General features: G+C 38.4%; 2 protein-coding genes across 9 annotated transcripts in view; one reads left to right on the top strand and one right to left on the bottom strand.

Annotated features, from left to right (window-relative positions):
* Nucleotides 1-1,279: 1,279 nt before the first annotated feature.
* LOC129774568 (uncharacterized) lies at nucleotides 1,280-2,625 on the bottom strand. Its single transcript, XM_055778329.1, has 2 exons — nucleotides 1,815-2,625; nucleotides 1,280-1,758 (listed from the first exon to the last, which is right to left on the bottom strand). Exons 1-2 carry the CDS (start codon nucleotides 2,623-2,625, stop codon nucleotides 1,280-1,282), a joined length of 1,290 nt encoding a protein of 429 aa, XP_055634304.1.
* Nucleotides 2,626-14,623: 11,998 nt separating this feature from the next.
* Nucleotides 14,624-22,001, top strand: part of LOC129775446 (ras-related protein Rap1) — a 48,480-nt gene continuing 41,102 nt past the window's right edge. For 3 of the 8 annotated variants that reach the window (XM_055780197.1, XM_055780199.1, XM_055780196.1), the window contains exon 1: nucleotides 14,791-15,340. The gene's annotated coding sequence lies outside the window, so the exon portion shown is untranslated. Of the gene's footprint in view, nucleotides 14,762-14,790; nucleotides 15,341-22,001 lie in introns of those variants that run through there. The other 5 variants (XM_055780200.1, XM_055780202.1, XM_055780204.1 and 2 more) reach the window with 5 other exon arrangements.

Here is a 22,001-nt window from a genome sequence, read left to right as displayed (position 1 = left end):
AATTACAGAGCGCTGATAAGATATTGGATGAAAAAGAGGAGTTTTTTTTATAAAATTGAAAATTTTATCACTAATATTTACTTCTCTGGTTAACATAAACATATATTACATACATATTAATCTAAAAATGCAATAAATTCAATTAAATATTATATTGGGTTGGGGAAAAAGAAATGTCGTATATTGTCAATATATGGCAACACTTAAACATATCTTGTGTTGTACTTATCGCATCGGGTCATACTATACGGCTATTTAAAGACGACAATCTGTGCTACAAGTGTCGTTTTGACAGTGTTTTGATTGTCCTTTTCAGTCTCAAGTTATAGCACGTCAAAGATGGAGTCCACCAAGCAAGAAATTCGCCATTCTTTATGTTTTTCCTACCTACGAGGTAAAACTGCAACGAAGGTGGCCGAAAAAAATCGTGTAGTTTATGGACCCGATACTGTAACGATTCGCACAGCACAGCGTTGATATGATCGATTTTGTTCTGGTGTAGTGGCTGTCCAAGGTACACCCCGCACTGGTAGGCCAAACGTCGTGGAAACCGATAAAATCGTTGAAATCATCCAAGTAGACCGGTATGTGAGCACTCGCTCGATTGGCCAGGAACTGGGTATAGACCATAAAACCGTTTGGAACCATTTGCAGAAGATTGGATTCCAAAAAAAGCTGGATGTATGGGTGCCACACGAGTTGACACAAAAAATTCTTTTAGACCGAATCAACGCCTGCGATGCACTACTGAAACGGAACGAACTCGACCCATTTTTGAAGAAGATGGTGACTGGTGATGAAAAGTGGATCACGTACGACAACCTAAAGCGAAAAAAGTCATGGTCGAAGCGCGGTGAGCCGGCTCAAACCATCGCCAAGCCCGTTTGGGGGACCTCTCGATGAGTAAATGTAGGCTTCTGTTCAGAACGATAGTCAGTTTATTACTAAAGAATATTTATGTACAAAGGCCCGATGGGCGAAGCGTGTAAGACTAATTGTATGGGACACTGTCCAATATAATGTGTGCACAATGTCTATTGTGCGATCGCGTGGTCAGTGTGTTCGGTTGACGATGGATGTGGTCATGTAGGGTGCGATGCCTACAGTCGCCACAATACTTCCCCCTTAGTTTTGCCAATAGCGTCGAGGGATTTTTACACGACGACCGGATCTGGTTTTGTATTGTTCGGGTTCTGGTACGGGCTCCGGCTGTGACGGTGATGGTTCATCGGCCTGGACGAACGCTGCCTTCAGTCGGTCGATGGAAATCGGAGATGGTTTACCGTTGATATCGATGATGTATACTTTCTTCTTCCTGCGGATAACACGGTATGGTCCGTCGAAAGGTGGTGATCATCGGCTCTGAAACTGCGTTGATGTTGTTCACTTCTAGGTTGGTTCGGTTGTCGATGAGCTTATTGCGTCGTAGATCCACGAGGAGGTCATGCTGTCTCAGGAAATCGGAGCCGATGATGGGGGATTTCACATCTGCAATGGTGAAAACCCAGACGAATGGCCGACGGAGTCCAATGTCGATGTTCAAGCGTTTGGTTCCGTACGTGTTGATGGGGCTGCCATTTGCAGCGAAAAGCTGGTTCATTTTCACAGGGTTGAGTTGTTCACGTGGCGTGGGAGGAATGACCGACATGTCGGCTCCAGTGTCGATCAGAAAATTCTGGTGTGTGTTCTGATCGCGCACGTGGATTCGCCAGATGCGAGTACGGTTCAAAACGGTGCTGGTTATTTTTGCTGGTTCGTCTGCGGTGGAAGGAGCTTGGGTGCAGGTGTGCTGCGAACTAGCTAGTTTTTTTCACGACGAGTGTAAGTTTCGACGTTGCCGTCGTAGAAAATGCACGGGACGTTTGGGTTGTCCCCTTTGTGCTTCTCGCACTTGGTTGCTTTGGCTCCGTGTCGGTAATGAAACCAGCAAATCCATCGACGAATACCCTTTGATTGGCTCGGAGTAGAACTACGTCGTTCTGCAGAACGATTTCCAAAACGGGTGCGAGAACGTTCTCTTCTGCGAAATTCACCGGAAAAAGCATCTTCGAGACGTCTCGTTAGGGCATCAATACGGCTTTCCAACTTGGCAATGGTCGATTCCTGGTTCGTACGAATAGTGGCGACGGTGTTGCTGGGTGCTTCCAGGATTTGGTCAGCAACTTTGGCTTGCTCGTCGAGTGATGAAGATGGCATCGCTGTGATGATGGAACGTGCGGTGGTGGGTAGAGCGCGCAGCCAAAGATTAGACAGCACACTGTCGGTACATCCTGTTCCACCAAGCCGGCGCATCTCGGACAGCAATACACTAGGCTTCTGGTCACCCAGCGTCATTCCAGAAGGCAAGCTCGTTAACCGTTGCATCTCCGACGGACGAAAATGAGCAACAATGGCGTCCTTCAGCGTCTGATAGCGGTTCTCATCCCGCGACAGGTTACATTTCGCAATGGTGGAGTACACAAATTTGGCACGTGAACCAAGTGCAACGATTAGTGCGTTGAATTTATGTTTGCCCTGCTTAATTTGGTTCACGCTGAAGGCTGCTTCCATACAGATGAACCAAGTGTCGACATCTTCGGCGTCGAACGGAGGATAATTTATTTTCGCGACAATGGCGGCATTCATCTCTCGCGGCTCCGGTTTCACATGGCTATCCGTTGTCTCCGTCTCGGGTCTGGTCGACTGGCTCTGTCATTTTCACTTCGGCGTGAATGGCAGAGATTCTGCAGATATCGTTTTTCGCGGATTCACAAAACAAAAAAAAGTGCTTTTTCGCGGTACACGGTTACTTTGTGTTTCGACTACATATGTAGGGTGCGATGCCTACAGTCGTCACACCCGGATTGACGGCCAGGAAGGTTTTGCTGTGCGTTTGATGGGATTGGAAGGGAATCATCCACTATGAGCTGCTCAACTATGGCCAGACCCTCAACTCGGTTCTCTACTGTGAGCAGCTTGACCGTTTGAAGCAGGCGATTGACCAGAAGCGGCCAGAAATAATCAATAGGAATGATGTTGTTTTCCACCAGGACAACGCTCGGCCTCACACATCTTTGATGACCCGCCAGAAGCTACGGGAGCCCGGATGGGATGTCCTATTGCACCCACCGTATAGTCCGAACCTGGCCCCAAGTGATTATCATCTCTTCCGGTCCATGCAAAACGCTCTAGGTGATACTAAGTTGGCCTCAAAAGAGGCTTGCGAAAACTGGCTGTCTGAGTTTTTTTGCAAATAAGGGGGTGGGGTTTTATAAGGGGGGATAATGAAGTTGCTTTCTAAATGGCAACAAGTTTGCGAGCAAAACGGCGCATATTTGACTTAAATTGGATAATTTTAAGTATGTTAAATAAAGCGTCAAATTTCGATCAGAAATACATTTTTTTCCCCCAACCCTATACATATAAAAGTAAGAATTCAAATCTTGCTGTGGACTGATATTTTGCGAAATAGGGTATTGGGACTCTGCAAATCGAACACCAGTAACGCGATTCACTGACCTTAAGTTTTTGGCAATATGAACATCTATAAAACATTGGGCCTGATTCTCGAATACACTTCACGGTGGAAACGAAACAAACGGCACGCCATTGAACTACGTTTTACGAGTTTGTGAAGTGTCGAAGATAATGATGAGTTTTCAGGCAGAATGAGCACTTTTCAAATGAAAAATCATTAATGAAAATTAACTTCTTCGTATCAAACTGGTATTCAATGTGAGTGGAAAACTTTGTTTTCTTCATGTGATATAATAATCTCACACAAAAATTTCATCTGAAGATAATTTGATATTATAATGATAAATTTAGTGGGAAACTAATCTCGCATCCAGATGTCGACACCATACCGTTGTCATCGCGAATGCGTTTCATACCGTTTCCACCGTGAAGTGTATGGGGCTGTCCACATACCACGTGGACAGAAAAAGCATGATTTTAGACACCCCCCTCCCCTTCTGTGGACAAGCGTGGACATTTCTTATACCCCTCCCCCTGTTGTCCACGTGGACATTCCTATAGTTTTTGGAAAAAAAATCAAGAAAATTCTATTTTTTCGCTTAAATTTTATTTCAAGTTTGATTCTACTTTCTAATCCATGTTTTATTCATATAATCCATATTATATATGGATTCGCTGGCCCTAGACCAGTTAAAAAGCAGAATTTCGTAAACAATCGACGCCATATTCAAATGGAAGGATTGCTGTGGGGGAAATTCAATGTAATTTAAAATGTTATGAAAATTGAGATTATTTTCGCATGACAAAATATTGATTAAATTACAGAGAAATAATTTCTTCAAATTAAATTTCATACCAGTTGTCGCACTCAGTGCGAAACTTCCATTGGAATCTTTTTGTTCATCCAATTTCATGATCAACGCGAATCAAACAATTTATTGAAGTTCCACTCGATTTTATTTGACATTTAACATGTCGGACCAGTTAAAACGCGAATGTCGATAACTGGTCTTCCTTTTTCGCATAGTTAATGAATGTTTACTGTATAAGTCTCAGGTCTAGAAAAGAACGCTTCAGCTAACCCCGATGTAATCCAATTTTTTCACAATTTTTACTGCCAGCCTGGTTAGCACATTTAGGACCGCGCGTTTTGAGGCAAACTTGAACGCTTCATTTGTTCAGATTCAACGAATGAGATCGTTTCCTTCGATGTGGATGAGACGAAGGCGAGTCATCGGTAGGCCTTGTTAGATTCTTGGCAAACCAAGGATTTAACCTTCAAGTGTAGAAAACACGGGTTATTTCGTGATCCATCCGTAGCAGACAGAACGCGAAACACGAGAAAACTCGTGAGTGGTCCGCAATGTGTTAATGTGATGGTGTTAATATAATTTGCGATCACTTGTTTTGTAATGACCAATCTTACAAAACAGCCATATCCTAAATCTACGACTTTGAAATTTGAAATATTTATGAAATTTGTCAGGTGGTTTTGGATGAGGTTAAAATCAATGTCCAATCAAAAACAAATTTACAAAAAAAAATATCTGCACTTAAAAAGATCGGAAATATCGAAAAAAAAGATCGATTTCCATGATTTTTGGAGTACAAATAATTAACCCAAAAAATCGGAAATCAGAGAGAAAAATATCGATATTCTGAACATAGATCCAAGAGCGCCCAATCCTAGTTGGAATTCATCGAGATTATTGGTTTGTTAAAAGCTCATAACACAGATTTGCTTCCAGGCCCACCAGACCCAGATCACGACTTCCTTCAGGCGAAAACCTGTTTTGGGATTCAATTCACATGCCTAAGATTTCTTTAATTCAACATAATTGTGATTGATTTGCCCTTCACAGTTCACTACAAATATGTATTTTCGTTGCGTTTAGGAAACGAATTGCACATTGAGATGCGTTTCGGGATCCGAATAGATTTGAAATTAGCACAATGTCGCATTCTTTAATCTGATTGAGTCAAATTCCATCGGGTTGTACGAATGTTGCAACCTTGGATTGCAGAATGCGAAAGTTGATCTCGTTCGGATTGCGATATGTTAAATCCGATCGGGATCCGGAATATGGGTTAGTAGGTAGTCCATACATTGAAGCGCTTTTCATACCCATGCTTCATCTGGTGCTCATGAACGATGGTTTTAGAGAACTATAGCTAATCTACTAATACATGTGGCGTGTACCGAGGTTCAATCTTGATAAGTGTCTCGATTTGATTGTCATCCGTAGCATCATGAACTTTTCATACAACCTAATAGAATTATATTATAAAAATTGCCAGATATCAATAAAAAAAACATCATTGCATGAAATAGATCTCCAGAGATACGGTCCGTGCAGTGGCGTAGCGTGACCGGGTGACACATGACCTGAGACGGATGTCTTGGTTGTCATCCCTCCAATCAACCCTTGTTATCAAGTTTTTTGTGTGTTTTTAACACTGTAGGTAACGTTTCTTGGAAGATTTCATTATGATTTTCACTAGTCCAATGATTGGTATCGTCCACGTGATTTCAGGGGCATTCAAATACCTACGGAATATTGGTATCTCTAACAAAAACTCACTTTCTGAAACTTCGTCGTATTAATTTTCCAGTTGCAGAATCGACGTTTTTAGTTCACTATCAGATGTTAATAACAGGCGCCGAGCTTGAATGGCTTCAAAAATTCCGGCTACTTCTTTGGACGATTTTGACCGCTCCTGCATTTCCGATGAAACGACGAAGTACTCCAGCATTCACGCCTAATTTTTTTTAGCCATTTTTAGTCTAGTTCTTCCGTCTAGCTTGTTTATCTGATGACGATTTTTCCTTTCAGCAGCGAACTCGTTATTATTGAATGGTCTTTTCGGCTGAATCGTGAATTGAAGGCGATCGAATTGTATGCCTAAGGAACGTGATTGTGGTGCTCGAAGATTACAATCGTAACAAAACCTCAGAGCCCCATAGAGAGATAGTGAGTTCTCGTCAAGTGGATCTTAAAGAAGACGCGGAAAACGACAGTTGATGAAGGAGGTCGTTACCCAAATCAGCAGTCTAATTTTCCATCTAAACAAAAATTGTTTTACATAGACCATACCATTTTCAATATTGACGTGTGGGACAATTTCAAATATTCGATAATTGTGCGATGCAACCAGGAGTACTGTCGAACATAATCCCATATTGTTTCGATGATCTATGTATTATACATAACTATTTCCTACTTTACATGACCCATCAGTATTTCAATGAACTCGTTTTGCATCTCTAGAGAGAGATTAGATACTTGCGATATTTGATATTTGCGATATTTGATATATTTGCGATATTTGACATCGGATATGTTCTTTCAATCTACAATACACCACTGTAAATATGGAAGATTTTTTTGTACGTTCCAATTTTCGGAAAACCTGTAGAGATTTCGAAAAATAGAAACGAAGCAGTTTTGTCATCAAGAGCGGAAGCTGAATAGAAACCCGCACTTAAGTCGTGATTTTCAATACTACAAATATTCCAACATTTTTCGTGTCTTTGGGAGTATTTGTTCTGACGGAACCCATGGGCCTCTATTACCGATTGGAATAAATTATTCGATCCAAGTTCATGTGCGTTTCTTTCAGAATATACATTTCAGGGAAGAAGTTCAGTATTATGAAAAAATATTGATGTTTGACCAGGCAGCACTCTCAGGCAACTTAGTATTTTTATTGATGAATACTGAATTCTCAGGGTGGGCGTATAGTTTTAACAATCTTGAAAATACAGAACAGACCTCATTCAATTTTGACTATAAACATGAATGTTTTATGGACATTATCTAAACCCCCTCCCTCCTGGCCGTTGACAAGCGTGGGCATTTCCGTAACCCTTACCCCCCCCCCCCCCTAAAGTTGCCCACGTGGTATGTGGACAGCCCCTATTCGTAGTGTATTCGAGAATCAGGCCCATTATCATCGCACATAAATAAATTCATTATGCGAATTGGTGAACTTTTTCAACCAGTGCATACGGGGACGCATGACATCATCTCGAACTGTTTATAGTTTGTATTTGTTTGTTTTATTCCGGCACAGCCTCAAAATATTCTAAACATCTTGAAATTTGAGAATATGTTTTGTTTTTCTCAAAAATTGCAATTGAAATAGCTAATGGTCAATTATTTATATGCATGACGAGTATACTCGTCAATACACGGAATTTTACCACTTCTCCATGTTGTTGATGGAGTTAGGTCCCAGATGGGCATACAGCGCAAAAGTAGAAGTCTTCTGATCGTCGTAACTTCTGATAACCTATTGACGAATTTACGTTGGATTTACAACAAGATGGCGCAGCGAGTAAAATGAGGATATTTTGTTTTTTCGGTATGAAATTCGTTCAAATTTTCTAGAAAAATCAGAATTTATGTTCAAATTTCCCGGTTTCATGTATTCTTTCCTCGCTGAAAAGATTAGAAAATCATCATTTTACAATGTGCTATGTATATTACGAGGAATGGCTTGTTATAAGTACGGTAACTTTAATTTTTTTCAACTAAGTAAACGATGAATAGGGTGTTTTGTGCTAAAAATACTGCAAATTCATCTCGTATCGGCCCCTACATAATCAATGATATCAGCCAATTTGATATGATATCGATTTCATCGCAATTATCCATAGTATCAATAACCGGTATGCATTGTCAAACTTAAAATTTTCCAAAATTATCTATGACTTTGGTCAAATCGCGTGTTGAAACCATCGTAAATATACAAAACTCCAACTTTCTTACCATATACTGACGACATTCAATGGCTGAAATGAATCTAAATTGAAATAAAATAAATAATCACCACCGAATCTTGCTTTTCAGTGCGTAAAATAAACATACACCCTCACTTTTGTGGTTCTGAGCTCTAATGTAGATGTCGCATGAGCTGATTCAGCTTTGCGTAAATTCGTCAATTGATTCCGATCAAAAATTAGTTGGCAAGCCAATATTCTAAATTAGCAACAAAAGCAACAAATTTGTTCACTATGATTAGAAAAATGAACCACTGGATCATTTTTGGTAGGGATTGCTATCGGGTTATAGTTTGCGGAGGTTTTTACCATCACATGAATAATCTGCTGTCTCGCATGGAAACGCCAACGTTGAGAGGGGGTTTCCTATAACGTTTAATGAGAACATCCGTGAGGAATCGATTGTAGCTAAGCGACAAAAGTATGATGCTATGTTTCACGCTGAAACGATAGCATTAATAGACATTTCGAACGTGCTAACTCAACGAGCTATGGAAATTGACGAATTTACGCAAAGCTGAATCAGCTCATGCGACACCTACATTAGAGCTCAGAACTACAAAAGTGAGGGTGTTTGTTTATTTTACGCACTGAAAAGTGTGATTCGGTCGTAATTATTAATTTTATTTTTATTTAGATTCATTTCAGCCACTAAATGTCGTCAGTATATGGTTAGAAAATTATTTTTTTGTATATTGCCGATGGTTTCAACAAGCGATTTTACCAAAGTCGTAGATAATCTTCGGAAATTTTAGGTTTGATGATGCATACCTGTTATTGATACTATGGATAATTGCGATGGAATCGATATCATATCAAATTGGCTGATATCATTGATTATGTAGGGGCCGATACGAGAAGGATTTGCAGTATTTTTAGCACAAAACACCCTATTCGTCGTTTACTTAGTTGAAAAAAAATAAAGTTACAATACTTATAACAAGCCATTCCTCGTAATATACGTAGCAAATTGTAAAATGATGATTTTCTAACCTTTTCAGCGTGGAAAGTATACATGAAACCGGAAAATTTTAAGATAAATTCTGATTTTTCAAAAAAATTTGAGCGAAGTTCATACCAAAAAAACAAAACATCCTCATTTCACTCGCTGCGCCATCTGGTTGTAAATCCAACGTAAATTCGTCAATACTATGGCTTAGAGCTTTTGACGTAGGATTACGTCTTTCGGGAACATATTAGGGTACAAATTGAAAATCAAAAATCGAGCACATCGTGAAAATTGTCCAATTTCAAACGCTAATTGCTCAGTCATTTCATGATGGATTGATGATATTTTTGCGTCAATCGATTTCGGCACTCGATAACAATTTTTTATATTGAAGAAAATAATATTTGTCATGAAACTAACTATCGAACAATTGAAAAATCTCAACCCCTATCCTAACGGAAATACCCACTTCTGATTGGTCGAAATTGACGACACATGCGGCGGGTCCCTAAAGGTGGAAACAGAATGCCGCGTTGTGCGTTGCTTCTCATCAGCAGTTATTGCTTGCGTTTTGTACTAAAACATTCGCCCGACGCAGTCTGTTGATTTGCAGTCACAATCTAGCATTCGCGTCACCACTTTTCATGTAAACAAAAACAAAATAAAGTTCGTATGAAAATCTTATTCTTGTTGTGTCCACGGATCAGTTGAATGTTTTTAAAAACAACACATTGACATATCCGCGCTGGCGGCATTGAGCTTCGTTTACTAGTTAAGGGAAGAGTGAAAGAATAGCTGATTTTCAGTCGGAATGAACACGTTTTCAAAAACTAAATTATGAATGAAAATTAGCTTTTCTATATCAAACTAGTATTCTATTTAAATGAAAAACATTTTTGTTTGCAGGTGGTGAAAAAGTCTGTTGAAATGTTGGAATTGTTTAGCCATATGGTTGAATGAATGAAACACGTGTTTCAAGTAATCAAATAACATGATATGAAAATTTTCATTCAAATTTTAGAATTTAAAAACCGGCTTCGTGTCTTCTAATCTGATAGAGATTACACTAATGAGTCTGGGACCCAAATTATGGCCCTAATTTGAAGTTGTCACCAGACGTCGACACCATGCCACTGTCATCGCGAATTCGGCGCAGGCAGTTTAGAACAAATGTTAACGTTTAGTACAACGATGCTAATGACGCAACGCATTATTGTGTTCGACTAAATGGAAACACACATATTTAAAATGAAGTGTCAAAGCACAATTGTCGCAACGGGACGCATAGCGCGGCATTCTGGTCCCACCTTAACAGAGACATCAACACCAAGCTGCCTGGGGGAAATCGACATTGCAAATACATGAAAGTAGGGGGAGCTTTTGTTCCTACCGAAATGTATTCCCTAACAGAAACATCAAAACCAAGCTGCCTGGGGGAAATCGACGTTGCAAACACATGAAAGTAGGGGGCATTTTTATATTGCAAGTAAGGTGAGTGATTCGATAAATTCTAGCGAATAAAATTTTAATTTGGAACTTGAATACTGGTTGCTTCGTGAATTACATTTTACAATTACATTACAATTTCAATCGTTCATTGTGAAAAATTTAGCACAAGTGTGAGTATAAAATTGTATATGGTAGCAGTTGTGTTGAAAATGACTTGATATATGAAACAATCTATTTCAATTTTCATAAATAAAAATCAAGGTTTGTTCCCGCTCGAGAACGGGGCGTTAGGTTTAAGCTTGTTGTGTTCATTTTCACCCAAGGAAAGTTAATACGGCAGAAAACCTGGAAAAGTGAAGAAATATTAGAAAAAGTGATTTCCCATATGCTCTACATATAGTATTAATTGTTATTGTCCAATTAAAATTCGCATTGGGTTGAATAAACACTCAGAAAGTAAAACATATAAACAAAAATTACCTTTTCCATTTCAAATATGTTTTCTCTATATTAAAGAAAAAATTATAATTGTGTTCGGTATTGATAATTATCTTATATTACATTGGTGAGTTTTTTTTTATTTATTTCATCCATGCATAACACAGGAGCCATCTCGTCTAGGATCACAGAGGGCAGTTTTCATCATATTTCGTTCCACTTCGGTATCTTTTATCTGATACGCACCATCCAACGACTGTTTACCATCCTTCTGTCATCATCATTCGGTAAACACTGGTGGAGTTAACAAACAATACCCAACAATCAAACAAAATGACCCTTTTCAGGACCACCAAATCATTATCAAAGAGTTTCACGATGTAATTCTTCAAACATATCCAAAATCAACAGATAGCCTAACGGAATACTACGTCAACCTCCTGTGACTTTTTCTCATGGTTTGGCGTTAGGTATATCGACGTTCTTGGGAATACCTGGAAGTGTCGATGGGACTGGAAGATCGTTACATCTTGGCGAAGAAACACAAACATTCTTCCGATCGACCTCCATTAAACCCCATGGAATGACCACTTCAGAACCCCGATTTGCACTCAATTGAAAATTATTGGGCGGTCCTCGGCAACAAGGAGTACAGAACGGGTGTGACAAACACCCGTGTAGCTCTGCAAAAGGCTTGGGACGATTTGAACCCACATCATTCACGAAACCTCGTCGGAAGCATGCCAAAACAGCTGTAATTGAGGTTATGGGAGGTTACATTCACTATTAGCAGCGGCAGAGGGTAGACAGCGCCCCCGGAAAGCTATGGAAATGGCGTCACAAAAATACCACATTTTTGGATTTTTTTTCACATGTTTCGAGATTGTTAAGTTTTGAGGAAACTAGCATTTGTCAAAATTATCACGAAAGTTTCAAGACCATGTTCTATTATCATGTGTCACTCACTTGGACGCATTACACAAGGATTTTACTAAAATGTTTTTAGATCTTCAAAATTTTCAATCTCCTCAATGGATAATAAATCAGTACTATATCAAATCAATGGAATGCTCAGCCGGTATGGAGTTCATAATACGCGTCACATTTCGTTGAGGACCTGGAACATCGTCAAAACGGTCCCCTTTCATAGCGTTTTGCAGCTTGGGAAACAAGAAAAAGTCTGCCGGGACGAGGTTCGGAGAATAGGCGGGATGGGTGATGACAGTCAGCTTTCGTTTTGCTAGAAACTGCGCTACCAAACCGGAGCGTGCGCGGGCGCATTATCATGAAGCAAAAACCATTCTCCAGATCGGTACTGGTCGGGCGCACGCGCCGTATTCGTGCCAATAATCGTTCCAGGACACTTTTGTAGAAGACCGCATTCACTGTTTGCACTGGAGGCACAAAATTTGTAGGCGGCTCTCTGTTCCATAATTAAAATTGTGACGTGACTAAAAATCACTGCGTTACTCTTATCAGCCAAAACTAGCTACTGAATCGAGATAGCGGTTCACGGTAGAAACGGTAGCTGGCCAGAAGTTGGCGGAAAGTAGTTAGCGCGTTGGAGCAGAGATAGCGCCACTTCCCGATTTCAGCGCGCGGTGTCCCGGAACTTTTTGAATGCACTGTGTAGATTGGTTTGCGATTCTCTATAGTTTCTGTTTCTATAGTTTGTGAGTAATTTCTATTAGTAATTATTTATTTTTATTTACTAAATATTATCTCTATTTATTTTATTGAATATGATGAGAAATTTTTTTTTCTGTATTATAGTGAATTTCAACACTTTGGCTGGTTTGTCACATTACTTCCATTTTTTGGAAGAATGTCGGGAGTGTGAATTGAACTCGTGACCTTTTACGTGGGAGGTGCTAATGTTACCACTACGCCAGATCGCCTCCGTGAGAAAATAATTTCAAGTTTATTAATTTAACCAATTGCAATGTTTTCAAATTGGTAATTATTCAGTAAGAAAAAAAACTAAAGATACGATTTTCATAGAAATTTGGCTAGGGGGATCTAAAACTTAATTCAGGAAAAGGGGTCTCTTGCCCAAAACAGTTTGAGAACCCCTGATCTAAACTATCCAAAATACGATATTAATAAAATTTATAAATTGAATGTCAGTAGTTCTGGTTCGACATCAGCGGAGCTCGTTTTTATGTCTCGAAATACCAAGATTCCATATTATTGAAGTAGTGTTCTCGCATTCTCCCGAAGAAGACGAACACGGATCATTGGCTGTCCAATATGTATCAATATTGATTAAGGGAGTATTCTAGTCTAGAAATTTGAAAAAAAAATCCTTCAAATTTCTTTAGTTTAGGCATTCAAGAATATACTCTAGAAAGGACTTATCGCAAAACCTATTATTTACCCAGTAAGAGCCATTTCAGTGATGCGGTATCTAACCTGGTTTGGTCATAACAATGAACTTCCAACGCGTTTTTCTCGGCACTAGTTTTTTCAAACTGGCGTACACGATATCTCAAATTCTACTAAGTTCTATTAATGTCGGAATTATATGGATACAATCTGCATCTCTCTATAGCATGAACCTCTAAAAATGAAATTTTTTAAATTTTAAATTTTCAAAAAATCGTGAAACGTAAGAAAAAACGTTTTATACCGCTTTTTTTTTGAAACGGTCGTCATTTTTCCAAAAAAAAACATGTTTTTGACTTGTCCGAGTTCATGCGATAGCGACATCTTTAGTGATTCAGAATCTGTTCGATTTTGTTCTTTCAGATAACCAGAAGGGCTGGAATCGTGTACGCCATGGGACAACTTTTGTTTGAACCCTCTCACTTCATCAGCTCTTAACTATTAAAGTTATCAATATTTTTTCTCCGTTTAATTTTTGTTTTATTGTTAAAAGATAGATGATCAAATAATGATATAATGGATAGTAAAAATATTATTTTTTTTATTTTTACGGATCTCGAAAAAACGTCCGAGATTCGTGTCTCTACACTAGATTACCCGATTAAAGAACATAAAACGAATCGATTTTCAAGGATGTTACTTATCTGTCCTGAATCTGAGTAGATTCGACCTTCTTCTGTGGAGAAACCAATATCGGAAAGTAGTACCGTTCAACTCAATTAACAGCTCCGCAATTAGGCTAATCATGTTGTATTTACATTTTCTCCGCGGTTGTCAGTAATGACAAACGTTAAAGTTACCAATACCGCGTAGTAAAATGTACCATTCGTTGGTAGGGATGTGTATTGCATCTGACATTCATTTTACATACGGTTGCCAACATTTACAGAAAATATGTACATTCTGCTAATGTTTGCATTACCAAACTTTTGGTAACTTATTTTAGTAACCCATTTTCTGGGTCAAGGAAATTTCCTGGCAATTGATTCAGTCCGACAAAACACCCTCGTTCGGAAGACTTGCATACAATGTGGTCTAATGTTGTCGGAAAGCGATACATTTCATACAAGAGTCAAGAAGCATACATTGTGGAATGGACTGGTTGAACTCACGAATACACTCACATACATTCGATTCTACGTATGGTTGAAGCGGAATCCAAGTCAGGAAGAAGCAACAGACGGTTTTTGAGCTAGCAGTGTGTACATAACTACAGAAACCGTCGGTTCCAGACAAAATTTTGTGCACATATGAGTGAGTGAGAACGAGACAGCGATTCTCAGGATTGCCGTGTAGGTTGTGTATGTATGCGTTTATACGCTGCTTGCGATCGAGTCATCGTCACCGCGGCGAAAAGTCAACTTTTTCCGCACTGGAACCCATAGTTGTGAATAGCGAGCGAGAGGAGCTAACATTATCCATTCTTTGGCGTAAAGTTCGAACCAACACACATATGAGCGTTCAATTCGCTAGAATACTGTCTGTTCCTGCTGACTGCTTTGTCCAAATTCGAGTGAAGCAGTGAAAGACGCGATTCAGAAACTCCGGAATTTCGGACGAAGCGAAAGGATCTTGTTTGTAATTTTGTCATTGCAAACGTGTGTGCGTGTGTGTGGAACGGGAAAATCTTTTTCCTTCGCGATAACACGAAAGTTTTTCGCCCTCCAGATAAGTTTTCTCGTGCAATGTGTTGTTTCAAAGTTATGTGATTTTCGTTGCTGCCCTGCTCTTGTACGCTTGAGTGCGGTGGGTTTCACCGAGATAAAGAAGCGGAGCCGTTCGAGGATTTAGAGCTTCCTTGGAAGATTCAGTTTTTGTCCAGTTCTTTTTTTTTATGTAAGTCACGCGCCGGAAAGAAAACGAAGAAGGCAGTGGCGAAGGTGAGCAAAGAGTTGCTGGAAATATGCGTTATTTTATGCAAGAATGTGTTGATACACTCGGGTGATGGTTGTGCGGAAAAAGAATAAGAAGACTCGGAGCAGCCCACACAGGATGTAAGACCGAAATGAAGTGTGGAAGAAGACGTTGGGCTCGGAGTTTATTTGACCGGAAGCAACGATGGTGAAAATAGGATAGATCACGGACGCGATCGATGGATTAGTCATGACGATGATGATGAAGAAGACCACGAAGAAGCAAACGTCAAAGTGTTGCTGTCATTTATGATTATGATGTGGGCCGGGGCTGAGTCCCAAACAAGAGAGTGTGTGAGAGAAAGAGAGACACTGCTGTGAAGTGTTGGGTGGCGAAATAACATTTCTCGTGTCTCGCAGAGAGCCGTTTAAATAACAAATGGAAGTGCTGCCAGAGGATTTAGATTTATTAGCGTTTGTTTTTTTTATCTCGTCTGTTTATTTTCTTAGGCTTATTTAGCATTTCAGCTGTAACAGCACCAAATTTATTTGCGTGGATTTTTCATCTAATAGTTAATTACAGTAGAATCCGTTTATCATGACTCCTCTTATATTGACCTACTGCCTATTATTTCGATATTACACAACGAAATTTGATTTTTATATAATTTTTTTATTAAAAAAAAGTCGGATATAATGACCATGCCTTAGTACATATTTACATAAAAAAGGTTTTATTTTCACAAAACGCTTTATTTGGCGTCCGCTTTTTATGACCTCCCTTCGATGTCACGAACGGATTCCACTGTATGTCCTATACTATCTGACCCGGCAAACTTTGTCTCTCCCAAGATTTTTTTTTTCGAACATTCATGTTTTCTTACCGAGCGAACGTTCGGGGGTTCAATCGCAGAACTCTACATCGATTGATCTTTACAATTTTCATTTGGAACTTTACAATTTCCATTTACTATAAATTTTCTATTGTTTCTACCAAAATTCGGCATTATAATATAAATTTATTTTCAGAAAAAAAAAATCCGCTCGAGATTGTTAATTCATTTGCAGATAACATGTTTCTCCGTTTCATGGAATACATGTTTGATACTGAAAAGCAAATTTTCATTCATAATTTTTACAACGTCATTGTGGAACATATAAGAATTTTTTTTTTCGATCTTTCGGAGTTTTTCGAAAATTTCAAAACTGTTTTCTCATCATAACATTGATTTATGCGCAGAGACGAATACAACAAAATAAAGAGGGCTCAAAATCGGACCACTTCTTCGGTTTTTACGTTTAACAACACATTTCGCCTTCCATTTTCGTTTATATAGATTACACAGAAGCCATTTAAGCGTGAGAGTATTGCTATCTTATAACATGTTTGTAAATTACACAGTAGCAATTTAAGCGTGAGAGCATTCCTATCTTATCGATTAACATGTTGTAAATTACACAACGTCGCATTTTTAGAGTATTCCTATTGCTATTCCAGTTGTTCACAGAGGGACAGTTGATATGAGGCTTCGATTGTTGTGTTATGAATAGCGCCAATTACCGATGCAGTGGACCGTGTGTGAAGTAAGAGGCACAAGGATGGTCGAATGATTACTCTGATTGGCGTTTGTTAGAAGACATTGAAAATGTACAATGATTTAACTCACAACATTTCTGGAAGTGATTGAGAATCATATTTGATGGTTAAATTCTTCTACTAAAATAGTCTAATCTTCGATAATTATTTTTATGTCATTTCACTCTCATTTATCATTTCGGTGACTCTATGGATCGACTAATGGATCCATGGCATGTTCACACATAGGTAAATCACCTCGGAGCTAAGAAAGTCGTCGATTTATGTAATTGTAACAAAAGGTTGCCCACAAGGAGGGGTTCTTCCACTTCTTCTTTGGTCACTAGTGGTGAGATGCTTAGAAGCAAAATGTTTCGAAATCATGGGATTTGCTGACGATCTAATCATATTGGTACGTGGAAAGATTGACGATGGATATCGAGCAGCTTGCATATGACCTTGAACCATACACAATCATGGTGTAACAACGAAGGTTTGAAGATAAACCCCTCAAAAAAAAATTGTTCTCTTCGCCAAAAAGAAGAAACAGTTTCTGCAGCCTTTACTCCTTGGGGGAGAGAAAATAGAACGCAATTCCTTAGTGCAATATGTAGACGTAATCCTAGATGCTAAACTAAACTGGAACGCATACCTAGATAAAATTATCAGTAATTATACAGAGTGATCGAACCTTCTCGTTCAGTATGGGAAGAAGGCGGTCCCATCGTTCGTAATAGATCAATCATGTTCTATATTGATGGGTTGAAAATAGATATCAAAACAGGTGCTCGAGTGTATGGTCAAAGAATGAAAATTTCTGTAGCTATGGAAAACAGACATTTTCTCAGGCAGAAATACCTCCAATAAAAGAAAGTATAAATGTCTGCCTCAAAACAAAACGGACATGCTAAAATCCGTATTTTCTTAGACAGTCAAGCGACACTTAAAGCCCTTAAAGCTTTTAAGTGTTCTTCAGAAATTGTCTGGCAATGTATTTGCCTCTTAAGACAACTAAGTCAGATAAGTTCGGAAAAACTGTACTGAATTTTCAACCATTGCGATCGTAAAGGGAAACGAACTGGACTCCAGCGACTCACTGGTCCAGAATCATTCTTTAGAAGTTCTGATTATGTGTTGAAGAGTAAACTGAAGAAATGGGGATTGGGAGGTGATGGCCGATTGGATGGCTATACAACTTAACCAACTGAAAAAAAAATTACACCGAGTATTAAAGTTACTCTACATTTGCTGAGTCTTAATAAGAAAGACCTCAGATCTCAGCACATTTTCAGGTATTACGACAGGACACTGTTCGAGCGAATATTATCTTCGAAAGTCTACTCTAGAGCCCAAGCAGGTTTGGTTTGTATCGTCGATCAGGGTTATAAATTGTGGTCAAATTTAAACTGTGACAGTGTTATTTGATATTCCTTTTTTTTCAAAAACGTTTATTATCAGACTCAATTACTTATTATCTAACGTTTACAGAGTCAAATTTCACCTTAAAATATCACTTATTTTCTATATAATTAAGACTAACAATTTAATAAAAACTAAATCTAACACTAGATTAATTGGACAGGATTAGGATTTAGGACTAGGATGGAGCGAGTGGGGTAGTTTGGTTTGATGAGGAGGGAAGGAATCAAACAGAGATATCATTTCTTTTGATAAATTGGTAAAGAGGAAGCATAAGGTTGAAGTCACGACTAGCTAAGATGTCCATCCATCCATCCATCCAGATGTTCCATCCAACATTCATATTGTTGGAATTAAAACATTTTAGAAGTAAAACACATGCAAGTTAGTGTATTCTTTAACGGGTTTTCTAGCGTTTTCCCAAAAATGCACCATAAACTTGATGTTTCTATTGATCAAATAAATGTTCCCTGGCCGTTCTACAATTCGTTCTTAGGCAATAACTGCTATCTCTATAACATCCGCTGAACAGCAAAAATAGGCAAACAGAGCTCAAAATAAGAAACGTTCAGTAACTTTGTGGTAGTTGATATTTGACCATGTGCGTAGTAGGATTTTTTCATCAAACATGTTCTTCTATCACCTCCTGAAAGATTTCGGGTCAACTATCAAAAACCCGGTACATATATCAACCGTTAAAAAAAGCAATTTTATGATCAGTATGCCGTAAAATACCATTACTATATATTATTAATTTAAAGTCCGAAACAGCTACTGAACTATCGTGGGAATGAGGTATTCCCGGGGATTAGCAATACATTCAATATTGCACGAACATTTGGCCCTCATAGAGATTTGCTTGCTATGGATACCGTATAATTCGACAGTCTGCTGAGTCGAGACGAGTCGACACGAGTTGCTTGTCTCGGTTTATAAAATAGGGTCCATAATTTGGTGAACAATAACATCGGTGCTCGATAAGTCCCATGTGCTTCATTGGCTATGAACACGGTTGTCAGATGTGGAGAAATGTTTTTGTTTTGAGAGAAATCAAAACAAACAGACCAACATCTCTAAAAATAATCAATCAGTGTCAAAATCCTAAAAATAGCAAAAGGGATAATTTTTATAATGTTTTATAATAGTTTTATAATATTTTATAATGTTTTATAATCAAAAACAATATTTTTACTTCACAATATGGTTCCATCACTTAGACGTTTCGGTATTGAGAAAAAAAATCGTGCCAATGTTTGTTCACCTGATCAATGACTTATAACGATAATTTTTAACTCTTTGCGGTCATATTAAATGTTGATATGGGTATCGTACTGGTCGGAATTAGTATTCCTCGAATGTTTTATTCGGCTCAGCCAGAATTTTCTGACAGGCTGTGTCATTTTAGAGATTGCTTTGGGAAACACCACAGAAACGCTTCAAAGATAAGATTCTCTCGATTTACAAAATACGATTTTCTTTTCGGTGTGATAGCGATAGGGATCGTATCTATCTCTCGACTCGATTTACATAACAGGGTCCATGTAAAATTTGTACCTACCTCTTACTATGACTTTAGGAACTTGAGAAAAAAAATCGTTTCATAAAAATTAAGATATGTCTTCACATCTGTCATCTCTGTTCATATTTATAACAATGACAGAAGTCTTCCCAGTCTTCGAAATATTACTCGATGAAACATTTTAATGAAGGTCATTTTTTTGAATGCCCGGTTTTATTCCCGTTTCCACTTCACGGTGAAAACGAAATGAACGGCACGCCATTGAACTTTGTTCTATGATTTAGTGAAGCGTCAAAGATAATAGTGGGTTTTCAGGCAGGATGAACACCTTTCAAATAGAAATTATGAATGAAAATCAACTTTTCCGTATCAAACTAGTGTTCAATGTGAATAGAAAACAATGCTTCAAAATAGCTTCATGTGGTAAAATAATTTCTTACAAAAATTGTATCTGAAGATTATTTTATATTATAATGATAAGTTTTATTGGAGAAATAATTTTGTATCCAGATGTCGATACCGTACCGGTGTTATCGCGGATACACTTCATTTCGTTTTCGCCTTGAAGTGGAAACGGGAATAAAGCCGACCATATTTTGTTCGATTCTACATTGAGATGAGTCGACTTGTGACTTTGTATGACCATTCGTCATACAAAATTTAGTAAACAATTTTTGGGCCACTGTTAATAACACAAACACCGAGCTCGAATAGCTAATCTTGGTTTTATAGGGTTTGGTGAAAAATCTTAAATTCACCGACAGATGACAACTAAAAAAATCCAGTGTTGCCAAGACTATAAAATATAAATAGTGACTCTCGTATGAGTTAGAATTTTTTGAAGGGGGTGTTTATACAAATAACCTGTGTTCTATACACAAATCAATTTCCTTAATTTCCTAGCAAACAGGTGATGTTTTTATCATGAAAAAATTCTTCATGATTATTTTTTAACTGAAATGTTTCCACTGTGAATATGGCAATATGACATGAACCACGGATAACAATACAAGTATGTTTGAAATTATATAGATTTAACATTTATGAGTCATTTTTCTATCTTTTCCACTGCCATCGAGGTTAAGGGCGAACAACTCAACCCGACTAGCTATGGATGGAAGGTGCGTATATAATAGAGAGGAAAAAAAACGAAACAAGACAAATCGCACCCAAAACACCTGAAACTAAGCGATATACCGGGCGCAATCCCAATGCTAACCGGGTGAGCTGTTGTTGAGTTTGTGTCCCGTTTTTGTTTTCTTTCATTTCGCTTGCTTCTCTCTCTGTGATTTGTATGTTCCGTAGAACACTCGCGGAAGGAAACGGGAAGGGGCAAGTGATGCCCATTTTTTCAAGAAGTTCGAATGAACGAAGCAATTAAGTATTCTATTCAGGCCCAACCACATAGACGCATAACATTCTCTCGTTCAAGTGGTGGGTTTGGCAGCAGCAGCCGCAGGAAGCTCTCGGAAGAGACAGAGATAGATACTTCTAATGGTGAGGGAAAAGCATAATTGACTTGGGTTATATTGAAGTGAACATCGCTGTTATCATAGAATCTTATCTGATTTTTCTTCGAAGATGATTTTCTTAAAATGATAAAGCTAAATTGCATTACAGTATAGAAAACGGAGAGAAAAAAATTATAAGGATAAGAATGAAGTACCATCGTGCTTTTTTTAACTTGAACAAATATTACTGCCATAGTAGATGGATGAGATGTATTTCAATTTTTACATATTTATAAAGTTTATCTGCATGCATCAAAAATGAAGAATAGGACCTAAATTCATCGAGGAATGGGAATGACGAAAATGATTCATTGTTTTTGACAATCTTCAATCACTTTTCTAAAACCATAATTTTTTCCGAGTAAATCGAAACAATTTTCGCCAATTAACAATACTTCATATACATGAAAGCAACAAATTCATTCATAAATGATCTTTACACGAGAGTCATGTTGGACTTCCTTAACGGCTTAGCGGAATTCTTAAGATCTATTCCCAACGTTCCGTTTCTTGCCCGGCTTGCGATTGATTGTAGCAAGCCTAGAGAATTTTCGCCGTTAGTCAACAGACTCCTATTTCTGGAAGGCGGTAGTCTTCTACGGACACGAAGCATGTAGGATGCTCAGAAGGCTGACCAGCACTAGACACAGACTGGTCCAACTT

Source organism: Toxorhynchites rutilus, chromosome 3 (genome assembly GCF_029784135.1).
Source record: "Toxorhynchites rutilus septentrionalis strain SRP chromosome 3, ASM2978413v1, whole genome shotgun sequence".
In the NCBI taxonomy this organism is placed as follows: Eukaryota; Metazoa; Arthropoda; class Insecta; order Diptera; family Culicidae; genus Toxorhynchites; species Toxorhynchites rutilus.
Note: the sequence above shows the minus strand (reverse complement) of the source record. Positions and strands in the feature narration are given on the sequence as shown.